Source organism: Podarcis gaigeae, assembly GCF_964106915.1.
Source record: "Podarcis gaigeae genome assembly, chromosome: 13".
NCBI lineage: Eukaryota > Metazoa > Chordata > Lepidosauria > Squamata > Lacertidae > Podarcis > Podarcis gaigeae.
Genome location: NC_139689.1, coordinates 32473299 through 32489454, shown reverse-complemented (window position 1 = coordinate 32489454; position 16156 = coordinate 32473299). Strand labels below are relative to the sequence as shown.

The 16156-nt window shown below is 46.7% G+C and overlaps 1 protein-coding gene across 2 annotated transcripts; it reads right to left on the bottom strand.

Moving 5' to 3' along the window:
- Positions 1-5945: 5945 nt before the first annotated feature.
- LOC310829853 (coenzyme Q-binding protein COQ10 homolog B, mitochondrial-like) lies at positions 5946-15097 on the bottom strand. Of its 2 annotated transcripts, XM_083708876.1 has the most exons (5): positions 12714-14804; positions 11023-11205; positions 9500-9692; positions 7647-7751; positions 5946-6662 (listed from the first exon to the last, which is right to left on the bottom strand). In XM_083708876.1, exons 1-5 carry the CDS (start codon positions 12791-12793, stop codon positions 6504-6506), a joined length of 720 nt encoding a protein of 239 aa, XP_083565002.1. In that variant the 5' UTR covers positions 12794-14804; the 3' UTR covers positions 5946-6503. The 2 variants fall into 2 exon arrangements, with proteins under 2 accessions (XP_083565002.1, XP_083565001.1); XM_083708875.1 differs by lacking the exon at positions 5946-6662 and having other exon boundaries at positions 6669-7751; positions 12714-15097.
- Between the last annotated feature and the right edge of the window lie 1059 nt (positions 15098-16156).

Below are 16156 nucleotides of genomic sequence, written 5' to 3'. Positions count from 1 at the left end.
AAAAATGTAAAACCATCCAGAAGCCTTTTTCAGCTGGGTTGAGGAACTTCAGGCCCAGAGAACAAATGCGGACCTCCAGGTGTCTCTTTGTGGCCCTTCGCTCTCTCTCCCTACCAGCCTTGTCCCAAACCTCCCTGGAGTGCTTTTACCTGGCTGTACTCTCAAACTGTGACAATGCCTCTTGTTTGGCAGGGATGGCCCAACCCTTTTTGCCACCTGAGGCAAAATGGGAAGGTGCCGTCCGGTGTGCTTTTTGCTCCCCCCTTGTTGCTCCCGCCAAAGCCCTGGTTATCAGGGTCACGTGACTGTGGCTTCTGGTGAGATCTCATGAAAGCCCCTCAAAATCATGCAGAGGGCCCTGGAGGCCTCCATGAGATCTTGTGAGGGTCTCACAAGATCTCACTGGAAGCCACTGTAGCTTTTTATTCTCACTGGGATAGAGGCACCCATGGAGGCATTCCTTGTATTCTGCTGCCTGTGACACAGTGGCGTAGCTAGGGCTTTTGTGTTGGAAAGGGGTTTTGCTTTCCCCCAAATTTCTGGTATCCAATTCTTGCAAAATCCAGCAAGTCCTAAGAAACTTGCTTCTGGTAAACCTGAACCTTCTCTCGAAGTTTTGCTCCTGCTTCCACCCACTAAACAGCATGTGGCCCCACAAGGCAGGGAAGTGTTCCCTGCCTGTTTTTAAACCATGAGGTTTAGCCAGCAACCCCATTTGTTCTGCGAAGGGCTTTGCTGCCTATAGATTCTAAATATGTGGAAATTAAACTCTAGTTCCCATTTGCGGAAGACAGCCCCTGGGTTGTTTGACCCTTTAATTAGTTCTCTCACCCCTCCTATAAAAACTATGCAAGACAATTCTTTTTTAAAGTTTAAATGACATATAACGTTTACTTTGTGTGCTTGCACTTGCAGATTATACAATATAAAATGCAGGTGAGTTGTTAATAGGACTCCAGACTAACTCTGAGGCAGACGGCAACACACACAGACGGCCTTGCCTCCGTGATACAGGGGGCTCAGGGCTGCATGATGTCAGTGTGCTAACATCAGCGTGCACACCACAGAGCATGCTGACGTGTGTGTAGACACCCTGTGGGTGCAGAAATTTGGGGGGCAGGCCTCTCATTTGGAATTGGGGGTGTGCTTGGCACCCCCCTCTATTCTTGGCGACCGTGCCTGCACAACGTACCGGTAACTGCTAACTGCCATAACTGAACCAACTGCCATAACTGCCACAGAGCGTATGACGTCATAGAGTTCCACAGCTCTTGCAATTCACCCTTTTACGTACGCATTTGGATGTTAACATCCCACGAAACATGGCCATTCGTTGCTTCTTATTTTTATTTTTTAGCAACCGGCGCTCCGCCCTGCAAGGAAGGAGGCTGAGCAAATGCAATGGTCAACGAGCGCGGCGGCGGTTTGAGTCTTTCTGTCTGTCTGCCTCTCTCTCTCTCCAAAGCGCAGCCCCAGGGCAAAAGGTTACCCGCCTCTCCCCTCCCTCCCCGGGCTTCGAGCTCCCGCAAGAGCCAGCTAGGAACCTTTCGTCGCCGGTTCAGGGGCTGCCGGCGGGGCGGAAACAGAAACACCTGCGGCTTCCGGTGGAGCTGTTGCCTTGGCGCGGGGGACCACGAGAGAAGGTGACCCCTTCCACGGGGGCGGAGTTCCGCTGGCGCCTCTCAGCTGCGAGCGATGCCTGCGCTGCGCGGAGCCGGCGCTGCCCTCTCGAGCGCGGCTGGCTCCTTCTTCCGCCGGCTCGCCTCCCCCCAGGTGAGCGCCGCCGCCGCGGGAGCCTCGGGAGTCGGCAGGCGGCTTCACAAGCGCGCCGAGCCGGTGGAGTCTGGGCGTCGTTTGCACGCGCGTTGCTTTTGCACCCAAGGGAGATTCCGTGGAGGCTGCAGCCCGAGTCACACTTGCTCGGGGTCAAAGTCCCGCAGAAGCCAGCGGCACCTTCACCTCTGGGCGTGGGGTCAATTGAGCCCGTAGCCCGAGCGACTTCTGCTCCCGAATTCGCACGTGCATCAGTTGAGACACGTGTTGAGTCTCAGCTCGCATTGGGAAAGCAGAGCACGCTACAGTACTTTAGTACTCCTGATTATGGACGCAACTGAGTTTAGAGGTGGGGGGACAGGACGAATCACGCTTACAGTATGTGTGTGTTTGCGGCAGAGATTTTGAGCAGATTTTCATGCCCCTCACCAGGGAATCCTGGGACTTGCCTGTCCCTTAACAGTCTACAGTTTCTATTATTCTTTGGGCAAAAACCTTACCCCACATGTGCTGGCTCGACCCATTCCGCATTTGTAAGAATAAAGTCGTTTACTGTGGCGGCACCTGCACTTTGGAACTCCGTGCCTCCTGTTGAGATCAAGCAGGCGATTTCACTGTATTCTTTGCTTAGAAAGTTGAACTAATTCTAACCTATTTTAGTATTTTAACTTTTGTATGTTTTGAATTAGAGTTGTAATTTTTTTAAAAATACTGTTTTTATCATCGGCCTTGAGGGTTTTATTTTTTCTACAATCAAGCGGTGTATACATTTTATGAAATAAAACAAAAGCCATGACTAATATTAAACTACTTACATGAGTATAGATAACATTATTTGTATAATAGAGTTGGGGGCAGCGGAAACCCGCAAACTGATGAGTTTTGCTACAAGCCAGGCCAGCGGCTAATAACCATGATGGGTATCTTCTACCTCCAGTGGCAAAGGCAACGTGCCTGTGAATACATGTTGTACTATTGTGCTGCTTCTGGGCTTCCCATCGGCATCTGGTTGGCCCCGGTGAGAGCAGAATCCTGGACTAGAGGGGCCTTTGACTTGTTCCAGCAGGGCTCTCCTCATGTTCAGCCAGGAACCACAGAAGTACCCACAATGGCACATCAAGAGCAGAGAGGCCAAACTGCTGATCAAATAATTCTTACGACTCAAGGAAGTGAGCCATAGGACAAGCCAAAACTCATCACCACTCCCACCCTGATCACATTTCCATTAGTTGTTTTGACCTGGGAAACTCAAATACGTTGGTCAGTCGAAACCTGTGTGTGCCAGAAGGTGGACTTGTATATAACAAAAACCAGATGACCGAATTGCACTTGGGATTAACCTATCTGCTCTGCTAAATGACCAGTAGCCTTTGGCCTTCTCTGAACTGCCACCTGGTGGCGACTCTTCCATTAGGCTTACTGAACCATTACCTTCCTAGCTAGTCATTATAAGAGCTGTAGCAAAACGAGACAAGTGTGTGTCCTGCTTTCTACAGCATGTTGTGTGCAGAAATGAAACTTGTGCATCTCCACCTCGTGGAGTCGATTGGGGTCCAGATACAGGAGAAGCTTGAGCTTCTTCCTGCTTCTGTCATCTTCTGCATGCCAAGATAGGGTTCTTGGGCTGCAACCAGGAATCTCCCCACAATGCCTTTAATTCCACCTGTGCCCTGGGAAATGAGGCTGCAGGGATGTTTGCTGGTGGCCAACTGCTGACTGCAGCAAGCCTGTTCACTAGCTAGCCTGCTGCCCTTTCCCTTTAATAATCTTCATTCTTTCCACCATTCCCACCCCACCCTGATCACATTGCAGATAAGGATCTGTTCAACTGCTTCAGCATCTTCAGTCCGGCCAGTGATTGCAGCCAAACAACCCTTTCCGGTGGACCTAGCAGCAGGGAAGCGTTATGCATGGTGTGCCTGCGGTCACAGCCAAAAGCAGGTAAACCACCTATAGTCCTTCCACATTTCCCTCTGTTTAAAAATCTTGTGAAATAAATAAATAAAATGCTGCAGTTCTTGCGTCTATGGGAATATGGTTTCCAAGAACAGAGAGGTTGCAGAAATCATTGCCTCAGCCCAACCAAAGTACCACTCAAAAAGTGGTGCTGGTTTTATTTACACAGTCCCAACTGATCTGCTAGGACTCTGATGGATCAACACCAAAACTGTAATGGAAACTCCATTGGCACTGTGATGAGTGTGAGCGAGGGGGTTGTTTTGTGTTTTTTAAAAAGTCTTACTTTTGTTTTGCTACGACAGCCATTTTGTGATGGGTCCCATAATAGATGTGCCCCGGAAATCTCTCCCCTGAGATTCAAACTGGAGGAGGCAAAAGAGGCCTGGCTTTGTGGCTGCAAATATACCAAGAACCCTCCATACTGTGATGGCACCCACAAAGAAGATTTTGTGCAGAAAGCTGATCTCCATTCCCACCCACAGTTGTGCTGAAGGAAGGAGAGATCTTCATATCAGGGTTTCATATATAGAAACCGACTGAACAATCAAGCATGAGGTACATGTATGTGCAGGTATGTTTCAGTGGCTGGGAATTTGCCACTTTCTGTTCCTCCACCCCCATTTCTTTATTCTTAATTAAAGTTTTTTTGAAAATAGAAATTATTTTTTTCCGTAATTCTGAATACCTTTCAGATTCCACCCCCACCCAGGCATGCAATAACCTCCCTCTTCTTGGGTGATGCCATTTTAGTTATATCATGCTTGGCACTCACCACTAGATTTGAGAAATAGAGGGAATAGCTAGGTTTGTTCCATAGCTAAATTTGCTTGCATGAGCATATGAGGTTTGCTGGCATCAGGGCTTGCTGACCAAAGGCACAGCCTTTGATGTCCTTAGAACAGTTCTGCCACTCGGCGGAATGCCAACTTCTTGGGCGTCATCTCTGTTGATTAAGAAGCCAACCCTGTCAGCAATTCAGTGTTCCAGCCACATCAGGTACAAAGACCTGTGATGGGGCAGAGTGCAGAAGAGGAAAGTCAGATTTCATCATGCCAGGCTGCTTTCTGGCAGTCAATCCTAGCTACTTGTTTTAACTGCTTAGTGACATCTCGTTGGCACCTGCCTGTCTCAGGAGAATGAGTGCACCTTTAGGAGTGAAGTCAAACTGTTGGAAGGTTACAGTGCCTGCTATAGCTGTAGAGACCGATATGGGAGAGACTTGTTTTGCTGCAGCTGGGGCAGATTAAGGCGTCCAGTTGCGCTGCTGCAAATGCACCAAGACGTTTCTTCTGTGTTCCTACCAGTGGTCATTCCTCCTGTGCTCACTGCTATGGATGCATGACCTGACAGCCTCTCTGCAGGCACTGTGGTTGTCTGCAAGGGATTCTCACAGCAAGGTTAATGTTGCCAGCTGACAAATCTTGTTTGCAGACATCCCTATATTCTCACAGTCCTAGGAGTAAGGCAGATGTAGGGAACCTTCACCCCTCCAGCTGTTGCTGAACTATAACTCCCATCCTTCCTGGCCATTGCCATGCTTGATTGGGCCTGATGGGAGTTATAGGTCTTATTATTGCTTATTGAAGCAACCAGCATGAGTTTGACCAAACTGTGGGAGGCAGTGGAAGACAGAAGTGCCTGGTGTGCTCTGGTCCATGGGGTCACGAAGAGTCGGACACGACTAAACGACTAAACAACATTGCTTATTAAATTTGTTCAGCAACATCTAGGGACAAAGGTTCTCCACCCCTGGGGCAAGGGATTCCAATGGAACTTGAGTTTCTTCAACTTATTAGAAATTATAAGTGCTTCTCTTATTCTCAGTATTCTCTTCCAGTTCTTAATGCAGTAACAAACTTGCATATGTTTACAGGATAGTAAAGGGCATCAAGGCTGAGGAAGAAAACAGGAAAAGGGCAAGAGCTCTTCTGTCATCGAGATTTTTGTACGGTTACTCAGCTTCCTGGTCAGCTCACACATTCCAGCATGTTCCCACTGTGTGCTAATGCAGGAAGCGAAACTCACGTCCCTGCTGCTCCTTGACCCACTTCCTAGAAGCTCGCTTTTCCCAGGAGCTTTTGACCTATCCTAGAACTGTTCCTCACAGAACCCTGGAGAACCTGTATTGTATCAGGAAGGCTTAGGATGAAAAAATGTTCCAGTGGATTGTACTAAAAGGTTTTCAGAAAGTAAAAGAAGAATTGGGGCTTGGGAAGTGTTGTAAGTATTCAAGTTTTATTGGCATTTAAAATAAAATAAATAAAGCATCATGGTTTAAAAAAAAAAACCCAGTGCAATTTTTTTTTTAGAATTGCCATTAAATAAATATATATATATATATCTTAACAAAATTCCATACATTTGCATTTGTCAATCATTGACAGAAGTGTCCTTTGAGGTAAGGACTCAAGACCACCAGAATTAAATATAAAATAAATTAGGATAAATCTCTCAATAAAATAGTATCATTAATGAAATAATGTATTCCAAGGGTTTTGCGAGTTAAATAGTCATAAATAAAGCAATGTCCTTCCATATATTGTCACTGAATATGCATTGCTAAACTATATATATTTATGTTGGCAGCTTTGTTGTATACAACTGCTATGAGATATGAGAATCATGGTATAGTGTTACAAGATATATATATAAATTAAAAACACAAAGCAATCTCCTTAAAAAGTAAGAGATCCAGGCATGATGGTAAAGAGGAATGTTCTTCTGTAGACCAGGAAAGCTTCCCCATACTTCAGTACATATGAGGCTATTCATCACGTGCAGCAAACTGCCTTGTGTGGTTGGACTGCAGCCTGTGGGCTGTACAGTTTCTTTAACCGTTGCTCAAAGGCTGACACCATCCGCTTTGCTACCTCATCAAAGAAGAGGTTAGCCAGTTGGGAATGCAGAACTGACTTGAATTCAAAGGAGACCTGGGAGGGAGATAAAAACAATTAATACACTGATACATTGGGAGAAGAGGAGTATTACATACCCTCCAACATTTTGATAGCAAAATCTGGCACACAATCTTTAGGGATGCCATACTCCCAATTTTTCCTGTGAGAGAATGCTGGTCATTTTAGACGCCATGATCTCACACAATTTCACGCCATTATTTTCCCCTGAAAAAGGTGTTTTTGGGGGGACAGTGCCCCAAAACATGCCCCCCACAAAAAGCACTTGAGGGTGGAATTGTGGAGTGAAATCGTGCAAGATTGTGGCATCCAAAATGGCTGCCGTTCTCTTGTGAGAAACAGTGGGGTGCCCCGTTTTTTCTGGGACACTTGCAGGGTATGGCGGTATTCCTATGCCAAGGTGAGCGGCCACATCTGGCAACCTTGGGCAGCTGTCAGGGCCCAATACCTGTCGTGGGTCTACTCGGGAGGAGGGAAATTGGCCTAGTGCTCCAATAGGAAGCTAGGTCTGCTATTTTAATTTCCCTCAATGCACCATCACTCTTGGGCATTGGAAACAATTTATGTGGCAAATGAGTGAAATTTGATTCTGCAAATTTAGGGCTGTGTTTTGCATTTCTGCATGCAGAATTTAAATTAATGAGAACATCAAGAGGAGGAGTTGTTGTTTTTAACCAGGTTTCTACTTCTTGTGGCTGTGAAGATACGTGGGTGAATGTGTTGGCCCAAATACTGAAAGTTGCACAAGTAGCTGAATAAGACTCCTAGCTAACGCATCTCTGCTTATGAAAGGCAATCAATACTTTTTTTAAAAAAAGGCAACTGTGGAAGTGCCTAATCAATTAATGACCCATATTGACAAAGCTGAAATAAATCCTCCAGCGTAATCTTTGAACCTATGATGAAACGGGACTTTGCCAACATGCAGCTCTTAGCACACATCCTATTGGCCTTGCAAGTCACACCCTCGCCAGGAGCTGGCATACGAAGGGCACTTACGTAAAACTTGAGTGTGCAGCTGCTGTCCGGCTGCCCTGGACGTCCTGGTTCAAACTGCCACAGTGTTTCCAGATGCTGAAACAACCGTCCGTCATTACTCACAACCTGAAGGGTAGAGAAAACAGCACAGGGTTAGTGCTCACAGTTTTGAAATCAGTTCAGATACCCCAAAACGCACTGCCGTGAGTTCAACAAACCCGCTGTTGCAAGTTTTCATTTACCCTAGACAGATAGGAATTGGGGCAAACTCTGCGGCTGAATTTCCCGCATTTGGGGAAATCACAGGGGTCAGCACACCCGAAGTGCAGTGCATGAGCCTTATCCATGGCTTTAGTATGCAGTAATTACACTGCGTGCTCTGGTCCATGGGGTGATGAAGAGTCGGAAACGACTAAACAACAACAAATGACACTAATTTGAAATATTATAACAAACAACCAGAGTTATATGCTGTTTACTACGATTCAACCTGAGCACAGAATTTGATACTGGGTCCAGAATTCAGTAGCACAATAATGTGGTCAAATGAGAAACTGTGTTTCTGCAGATGGAACTGTTCCAGGTAGTGATAGAGAAAGATAAATTATATTCTGGAGTGAGGTAGCATGGGCAGCCTCATTTCTAACCTTAACATAAAAAATGTGGAAACTATAGTCATCCTGATGCTGTTGGACCACAACTCCCATCAGCCCCATTCATTGAACATACTGGCTATGGCTGATGGGAGTTGGAGTCCATCAATCTCTGGAGGGGCACATTTTCCCACCCTGCCACTGCCCATGCCTGGTGTGGGTGGGTGTGTATACATTTTTAAAAACAACACAGCTTTGCAGTTTGTAATGAACCTCTGGCCACATATACACCATACAATTAAATCACATTCTGCACCACCATGAGTCCTGGGAATTTGCCTACTGTGCTACCATTCCCAGCACCCGTACCAAATTGCAGTTGCCATGATTCTTTCCTGGAAGCCATGCACTTTGGGCTTTAAGTGTATGGTGTGTACATAGCCAGAGTCAGAAGCTGAGAAAGCAGTCTTGTGAGATGAAAGCACAGCACAATGGGTGCCCATCTCTCCCCCTTTCTGGAAATGTGATTTGAGACAGTGGATCTGCTGCTCTCTACGAGTGTATATGTTCCTTGCTTTCTTTATAACCAACCAATATATCTGTAAATAAAATTACAAGAACACTATACATCTCTAGGGCTCTCTCCTCTGATGAGAACACAAACCCAGCTAGGTCTGTCTGCCTCTCCTTGAAACACTCTTTCGCAATCCCAGGTCACAAAGGTGGAGATAACAGAAATCTCCACATCTAGAGTTTCAACATTGCAGGCCCTCACACCAGCAAGTTCCAAAAGGCCCTGTGTTGGGAGCAACAGGACTTTTAGCTCTGGTGAATTAACTTTTTGAGGTTTCCAGTGTCTACTGACATCATTTCTCCCTGGGTGTTATTTATCGCCATGTGAAGGAAGCATGTGCCAGAGAGGGGAAGTGAGTCAAGGAGCTGCTACATCATAAAACTGAAACCAGATTAAAACTGGTTTGATGGCAATAGCTCTCACCCGGCAAATTCCGGAAATCATAATCCTGGACCGCAAATTACTAAGAAAGAATAACTCAGTGTGTTTACTTGGATTGACAGTTTTCAGAGTTCAGCGCAGGTAGCCTTGACAACTAAAACAGCCCCACTTGACACAGGTGAGCCCTTAGCCCAAAGAAATGAAGATTGTAAGCATTTCTCAGGTTTCTGCTAATGGTCAGGGAGAATGGTAGTTGTGGTTCAGCAGAACTGGATGGCTAAAGGAAACACCCAAAGCATAAGCCCCATCCTCCCATGCTTCCTTACCCGGATCTGATGGTGAGGCACCAAGGATATGTCGGAGGAGTAGCGCTCTACCACAGGAGGGAATCCCACTTCCAGTTCAGCCTGCAGGAACCCGTTGCGATGGGAAATGATGCGGGAGCCGGTGCACCAGGGCACAAACAACCGGTAGCTGCCCACATCTGCCACTGTATTGTAGATCTGCTCAATGGAATACCTGCAGGAGAAGGAGGTGAAAAGGCAATGAGTGAGAATGATCGGCCTGGAGTGGTGGGAAGTGGCAAAGCACAAAGGCTGTATAAGGAACATGGCTTTCTTTCTTTCTTTCTTTCTTTCTTTCTTTCTTTCTTTCTTTCTTTCTTTCACACACCCATCTAATATATATGGGAACTGCTCTTCTTGAGCTAAGCATCACTACAGAGCCTGTTTCTGATCTCTGGCATGTGTGAACTAAAAAATAAGAGGGTGTTTCTGAGTCATGTGCAGCAAGCAGAGGCCTGAGGCAGTAGTGTCAGCTAAGTTGTTCTCAGAGAAGAGCTATTTCAATGGGTCCCGCTCTGCAAAGGAGTAACATTGGATGCAATCCTCTCTGCTGAACTACAAGTCCGATTGTAGTGCCCCAGTCATGTAAAAAACACAACAAAATGTACTCTCATCAAATAGAACTCCCATCAAATAGAAAGGTGTTGCTGCAGAGTGCTAGGAACAATGGGTGAAAATGACAGCGAGGCAGATCTTGGCTAAACGTTAGGCGAAACTTCATAACAGTAAAAGCTGTTTGACAGTGGAACAAGCTGCTGCAGGAGAAGCTGGGCTCACCTTCGCTAGAAATATTTAAGCAGAATCTGGATGGTTATCTGTCAGGGAAGCTACCTTATCCCAAGTCAGACAATTTGCTCATCTAGCTCAGCATTGCAGACACTGACTGACAGCGACTGTCCAAGATTTCAGGCAGGACACATTCCCAGCTCTACCAGAAGACACCTGGTCTTGCATGCAAAGCAGATTTTCTCCTACTGAGCTATGGTAATGAATTGTAGTAGCATCCAGCACTGAAGAATCTGCACTCGGAGGGGGGATGAGTGGGCGGGTTAGACTAGATGTCCTTTTGGTTCTTTTCTGTATGATTTTATGCTGCCAGGGGGATGAGTTATCTGACATGCCTGTTGTCTATATGCAAGCTGTTTGTTCTTATAATTGGAGAGATCAATGGTTGTTGTTTTCTGGCTTCTATAGTAGGGCTGTCCAACAGGCACCGCTGGTAGATCCTGACTAATCGTGTGATCCTGAGCGACCACCCCTTCCCCCCAAGAAAGCTCGACAACTTTGGTCACTTCCAATTTTTTTTATAATGGGAGTAGATCGCAGTCTCTTGGAAGTTAGAGATCCCTGTTCTATAGCATGAAATTTAAATTTATTTATTTTTTAAAGGGGGATCGCTTCCATCATGCAAACTCATGTTGGCAATTTAGCTTGGATAAAGTTTTACAACTCTCAGTAAGAACTAAGCTGGGTGGGCGTTTCTCTCATTCTTTTGACATACTCACGGGAGCTGACGGACTTCTGCATATTCCATCCGCTTGGCACCAAGCAGGGGGGCTGCCAGACTCAGGAAGGGCCGGCTCTGCTGTTTGGTCGCTGACCATGAAGCCAGGGAGGAGCAGGTCTTCAAGATGCAAGGGGCAAGAACCCCTTTGGAGCTGAAGCGCCTGCAAGGTGGCAAATGCAATCTGCACGGAAAGAGGAAAGCAAGCACCAAATAAGGGAATCTATAAGGAGAAGGAAGTGTCCATTTCTCAGCCAAAGGGGGAAATGGGAAGCTACCACTATTGAGAAATCAGCACTTTCTTAGAAGTACCTAGAAGGGGAAGGTGGGAAATGGTCAAACTAGTTACATCCAGTTTTTTCTCGTGCTGATCTTTTGTTATTAATTAGTAAGGCATGTTCTAATATGGGCACAGGCCATCCCAAGTGAAACATATTAAGGCTGCAATCCCAGGCATTCTTAGCTACGAAGCCGGCTCTGCCATTAGGTAGCCAGAGACGGCTGCCTGCCTCAGACAGCACAAGCTCCTAGGGGGCACCTTGCCTGCTCCACTCACTCCTCCACTGGCAAAGAAGCACTGATTTTGGCCAAAAATGACCAAAATTGGCGCCGATGTGTTGGCACCACTTGTCCGCCAGCAGCAGAAGCAGCAGGGCAGGAGGGAAAGCAGCACTGGTAGCAACAGGTATGGCGGCAGGAGCAGGGCAGGGCAGTTTGCCTCCAGCAGCGGGACAGGACACGATTCCCCTACATATCCTACATATCTAGGTGTTAAGTCCCATGAAACTCAATTGGACTTGCTATTTCCAAATTAAACTGGCTGCACAACCTATTGTTCTTAATGGGACAGTTGTGACTGACTATAATGTCACTCCCTCACTGAAATCCATGGGAATTCAGGGTGTTATATTTTGGAAGGATTAAACCCTATTTTAATTAATTAATCACTAATAATAAACACAATCGAGGAGAATGCATTATTTTTATTGATACTACATAATTCACTTTAATTATTATTCATTTAATAATAGTTGGAATGATTTAAAACATCTCTGCTAAAATGTTATGGTAAGGTCCATTCACTTAAATGGGACCTTAGCAGCTGAAACCTATGCATAGAACCTATATACACAGAAGTAAACCCCAATGAGTTCAGTTCAGCTTATTCCCAATTAGGTCTGTTACAGCCTAATTTTGGCAGGATTCCATGCCGTGTATATACTTCAGCTGCTGCTTTTAGTGTTTAGCTTCTTTTTGTGTGTGCTGTAATTGATATTTTAAATGGTTAAATCCCATGGTTAGCCACCTGCAGCTTCATGATAGGAAAAGGCAGAGTATCCGCGTTTTTAAAGAAACCACAGACATATACTCGAATATTGCTATTAACATTAAAACTACTATTTAAATAGCTCAGTCAGTAGAGCATGAGACGCTTAATCTTGCACTTTGGGCAAAAGATTCCTGCATTGAGGGAGTTGGGTCCCTTCCTATGATTCTGTAATTCAGAAGTTGTCTCTATGACGGGCGCTCAGCAGCCCAAAAGCTCTCCGGGCTGAAAGTTTGCGCCTTTGGGCAAGGCTGATCGCCCCGACGGCAGGCGCAAGCATTTGGGGAGAAGGCAGAAACGGCGAGGAAGAAGCCGGATCCCCTGATCTCCAAAACCTCCCTTCTCGGATCAGCCCCCTCTCTTACCCGCCTCCTTTCGAGCATCGTGGGCTGGAACCCATCTCCACCAAACCCCGGACGGCGAGGCGACCGCTTCTTCCTGCCATTGTTTCACGCTGACCAAGAGAGAACCGAGTGCTCGGGACGGACCGGCGGCTCGCCTAAAAAGTTACCCAGTTCCAAGTGCGTCATCGCCGGGGGAAGGTGGGCGCGCGTCTGCCTGTGCGCGTCTGCGGAAGGGCCAGCCCCTTCCCCGCCTTCCTCGTGCGCGCCCGAGATTGGGGGCGGCGGGGCAGGGGGCAGAGTTAGGTAATGCCGGACTCTGGACTTGGTGGCCTTATGGGTGCTCCCCCTTCCCGCTTTTTAGACGGCCATGTGTAAGCGCGTCAAAATGTGGTGTAAGCCAGCCTTGTTACGTTTGCAGAGGAGCCCCTCTACGCAGAAGCGCACCTGGGTTGCCTCGCGCCCTTGGCAAGGAGACCTGTTGGCACCCCCGTCTCTTGCGCCAGCTCAGCACACTTGACAGGAGGTGGCTTTCCAGGATTTCAGCCAGTGGCTTCACCCAGCTCTGCTTGGAGAGATCAAGGATAGAACCTGGGACATTTTCATGAAAGGCAGATGCTCTACCACTGAGCTATGGAAATGTGCCTTTGCTGGAACTGCTATGGCTACTGCTTTGGATTAAAACAGCCATGGAACAATTTGTGCTTGGCACTCTGAGACTGAACATGGAGAGGGTAGAAAGAGCCTGGTCTGTTTGTGTTAAGCCCCTGCTTTGTCATTATTAACAAAATGTTATGTGTATATTTAACAAAGAAGAAATTGGTCCTAATATATACACACAAAGCAGATGGTGTCTATTATTTTTGGTTCAGCTTTGGAACCCTTAAAAGCTGAGTTAAATTGGAGCTGGCAATGGCAGCCCTACAATATTTGGAGAAAAAGTGCTTCTGAGCACATGCGGAGTACCTGTCATAAGCTGCTGCTGGACTCAGATCCAACTTCTGCATCACCAGAGATTTATAGCTTTCAGATTCCAAGGTTGATCTTTAGCTTTAATTAAGCCCTGTCAATTCCCCTACTGTTCTGAGGGGATGTTTTGCATAACTGGAGTGTCTTTGGCTTTCATGCAACAGTGTCTTGCAGCTCCTTTAAAACGAACCAATTTTATCGTATCACAAGCTTTTGTGGATCCAGATGCATTGGATAAAGTGGACTCCACCCCATGAAAGCTTTTGGCACAATAAATCTGACGCCAAATGACTGTTTGCTGCATTTGTGCTGCAGGTTACTCCTCTAGAAATTTATTTTATAATTGTTCCTTAGCCTCAAGCGTGTTATATAGGAGCCAGGTGGCATTATTCACCTTTACATCAGCCAAGGCTCCCGTACCGTTAAAATGTGCACGACAGGCAAAACTTCAGCAGGACGATGTTTCTCCCTGAGAGAACTTGTGCAGCTGTTAAAGGCAAAAGATAGGCAAGCAGCCCAGAGCTTCCAGAGGGACTTGGGCAAAATAGCTGCCAAAAACAGTAGGACTGCATTTGGAAACCCACTCCACATAGGATCTGAAGGCAGTTGTTATAAAACAAAAGACAGGGCTGTATTCTGCAAATCTTGTAATGGGAAACAAAAAGGGGCATAAGTGCTGTAACACACTGGATGGTCATTAAGTTCTCTTGGTATCCTCTGTTACTGAGCAGCAGGGTGGGGAGACTGGTTTAGCGTGTCTGGCAGCTCCATTGTACTTCGCCTTCAGGTGCTAGGATACTAATCTCCCAACGGAGGGCACTTCTGGGCTTCTGGGCGGGTGCCTAGTCCTAACAGCTGCTGGGCACCTTTTCTTTGAGCGGTAGGCCATTGCCATCATGACAGCCACAGACAGGCACAATGTGAAGCACATTGGCAGGCTTTCCAAACTGGTCTGGTGATGCCACAAATGACCCCACCCCTTGCTCACTGCAGCTGCTATGGGGTGGCCAGAGAGAGAATTATGGGAGGCAATGCTCCACCATTAACAAAGTCAGAAGGATCATGGGGCGGAGATGGCTTGCTTGAAGATCCACTTCCGAGAGCCTTCTGGTGGTTCCCTCATTGAGAGAGGTGAACCAGGCAGAGGCTATTTTCAGTAGTTGTGCCGACCTTGTGGAACATCCTCCCAGCAGATGTCAAACAGATAAACAGCTATGTGATTTTTAAGAGACATATGAAGGCAGCCCTGCTCAGGGAAGTTTTTTGGTGGTGTATTGTGCTTTTTTGGGATGCAGGTGGTGCTGTGGTGTAAACCGCTGAGCCTCTGGGTTTGCCAATCGGAAGGTCAGCGGTTCAAATCCCTGCAACAGGGTGAGCTCCCATTGCTCGGTCCCAGCTCCTGTCAACTTAGCAGTTCAAAAGCATGTCAATGTACAAGTAGATAAATAGGTACTGCTCCGGCGGGAAGGTAAACGGTGTTTCCGTGTGCTGCTCTGGTTTTGCCAGAAGCAGCTTAGTCATGCTGGCCACATGACTCAGAAAAATTGTCTGCGGACAAACGTCGGCTCCCTCAGCCAGTAAAGCGAGATGAGCGCCGCAACCCCAGAGTCGTCTGCAACTGGACTTAATTGTCAGGGATCCTTTAACCTTTATTGTGCTTTTACTGTTTTTCGTTGAGAGCCGCCCAGAGTTGCTGGGGCAACTCAGTCAGATGGGTGGCATATAACTAATAAATTATTATTGTTATTATTATTTATTAAAGAGAAAAATATATAATATTGGAAAAAGCAATTTAATTCACCACCTTCTACAAGGGCCTGATCACACTCCATTTCTCCCCTATCGTAATGATTCCCAAATGCCTGTGCCAAGACATTGGGTGATCTAAGAAGAGCTGAAGAATGCCTTGGAAAATTAAGTCACCATGTTTGACGCATCCAATATTTTACACCCACTGGAAAGCAGATGTTCCATGTGTTTTATGCCAATGCCAGTAGTCGACATAGTCAGATACCACAACAGACCAGAGCCCCCGAAACCAATTGATAGCAACTTCACCACATAGGAAGTTACATCAAACCCAGTCAGACGATTGGCTCATCTGGTTCAGTATTGTCTACACTGATTGGCAGTGGCTGTCCAGGATGCTGGGGATTGAACAAGGGATCTTTTGCAGGCAAAGCAGATGTTCTACTGCCAAGACATCGCCCTTCCTACAGTGTGGCACAAGTGGACAGCAGCCATGCAGACAAAACGTGCCTGCCCAGTAAATAGCCTCAAACAAGTGGACATGCTGCACAGAAAGGCCAAAGGCTGGCAGGGCCGCTGGCCTGATGGAGGTGGTGATGGTATATCCTCCATCACTTTTGAATTCTAGTAAGAAAGAGGAAGACTAAGGACCCACATGGTGAAGAAGGGCCATCACAAAGGTGTGCACACGTGGAGAGAGAAGCAGGAATTGGCTGTTGGGAAATGTAGAAATTATCTTCAATTGGCTT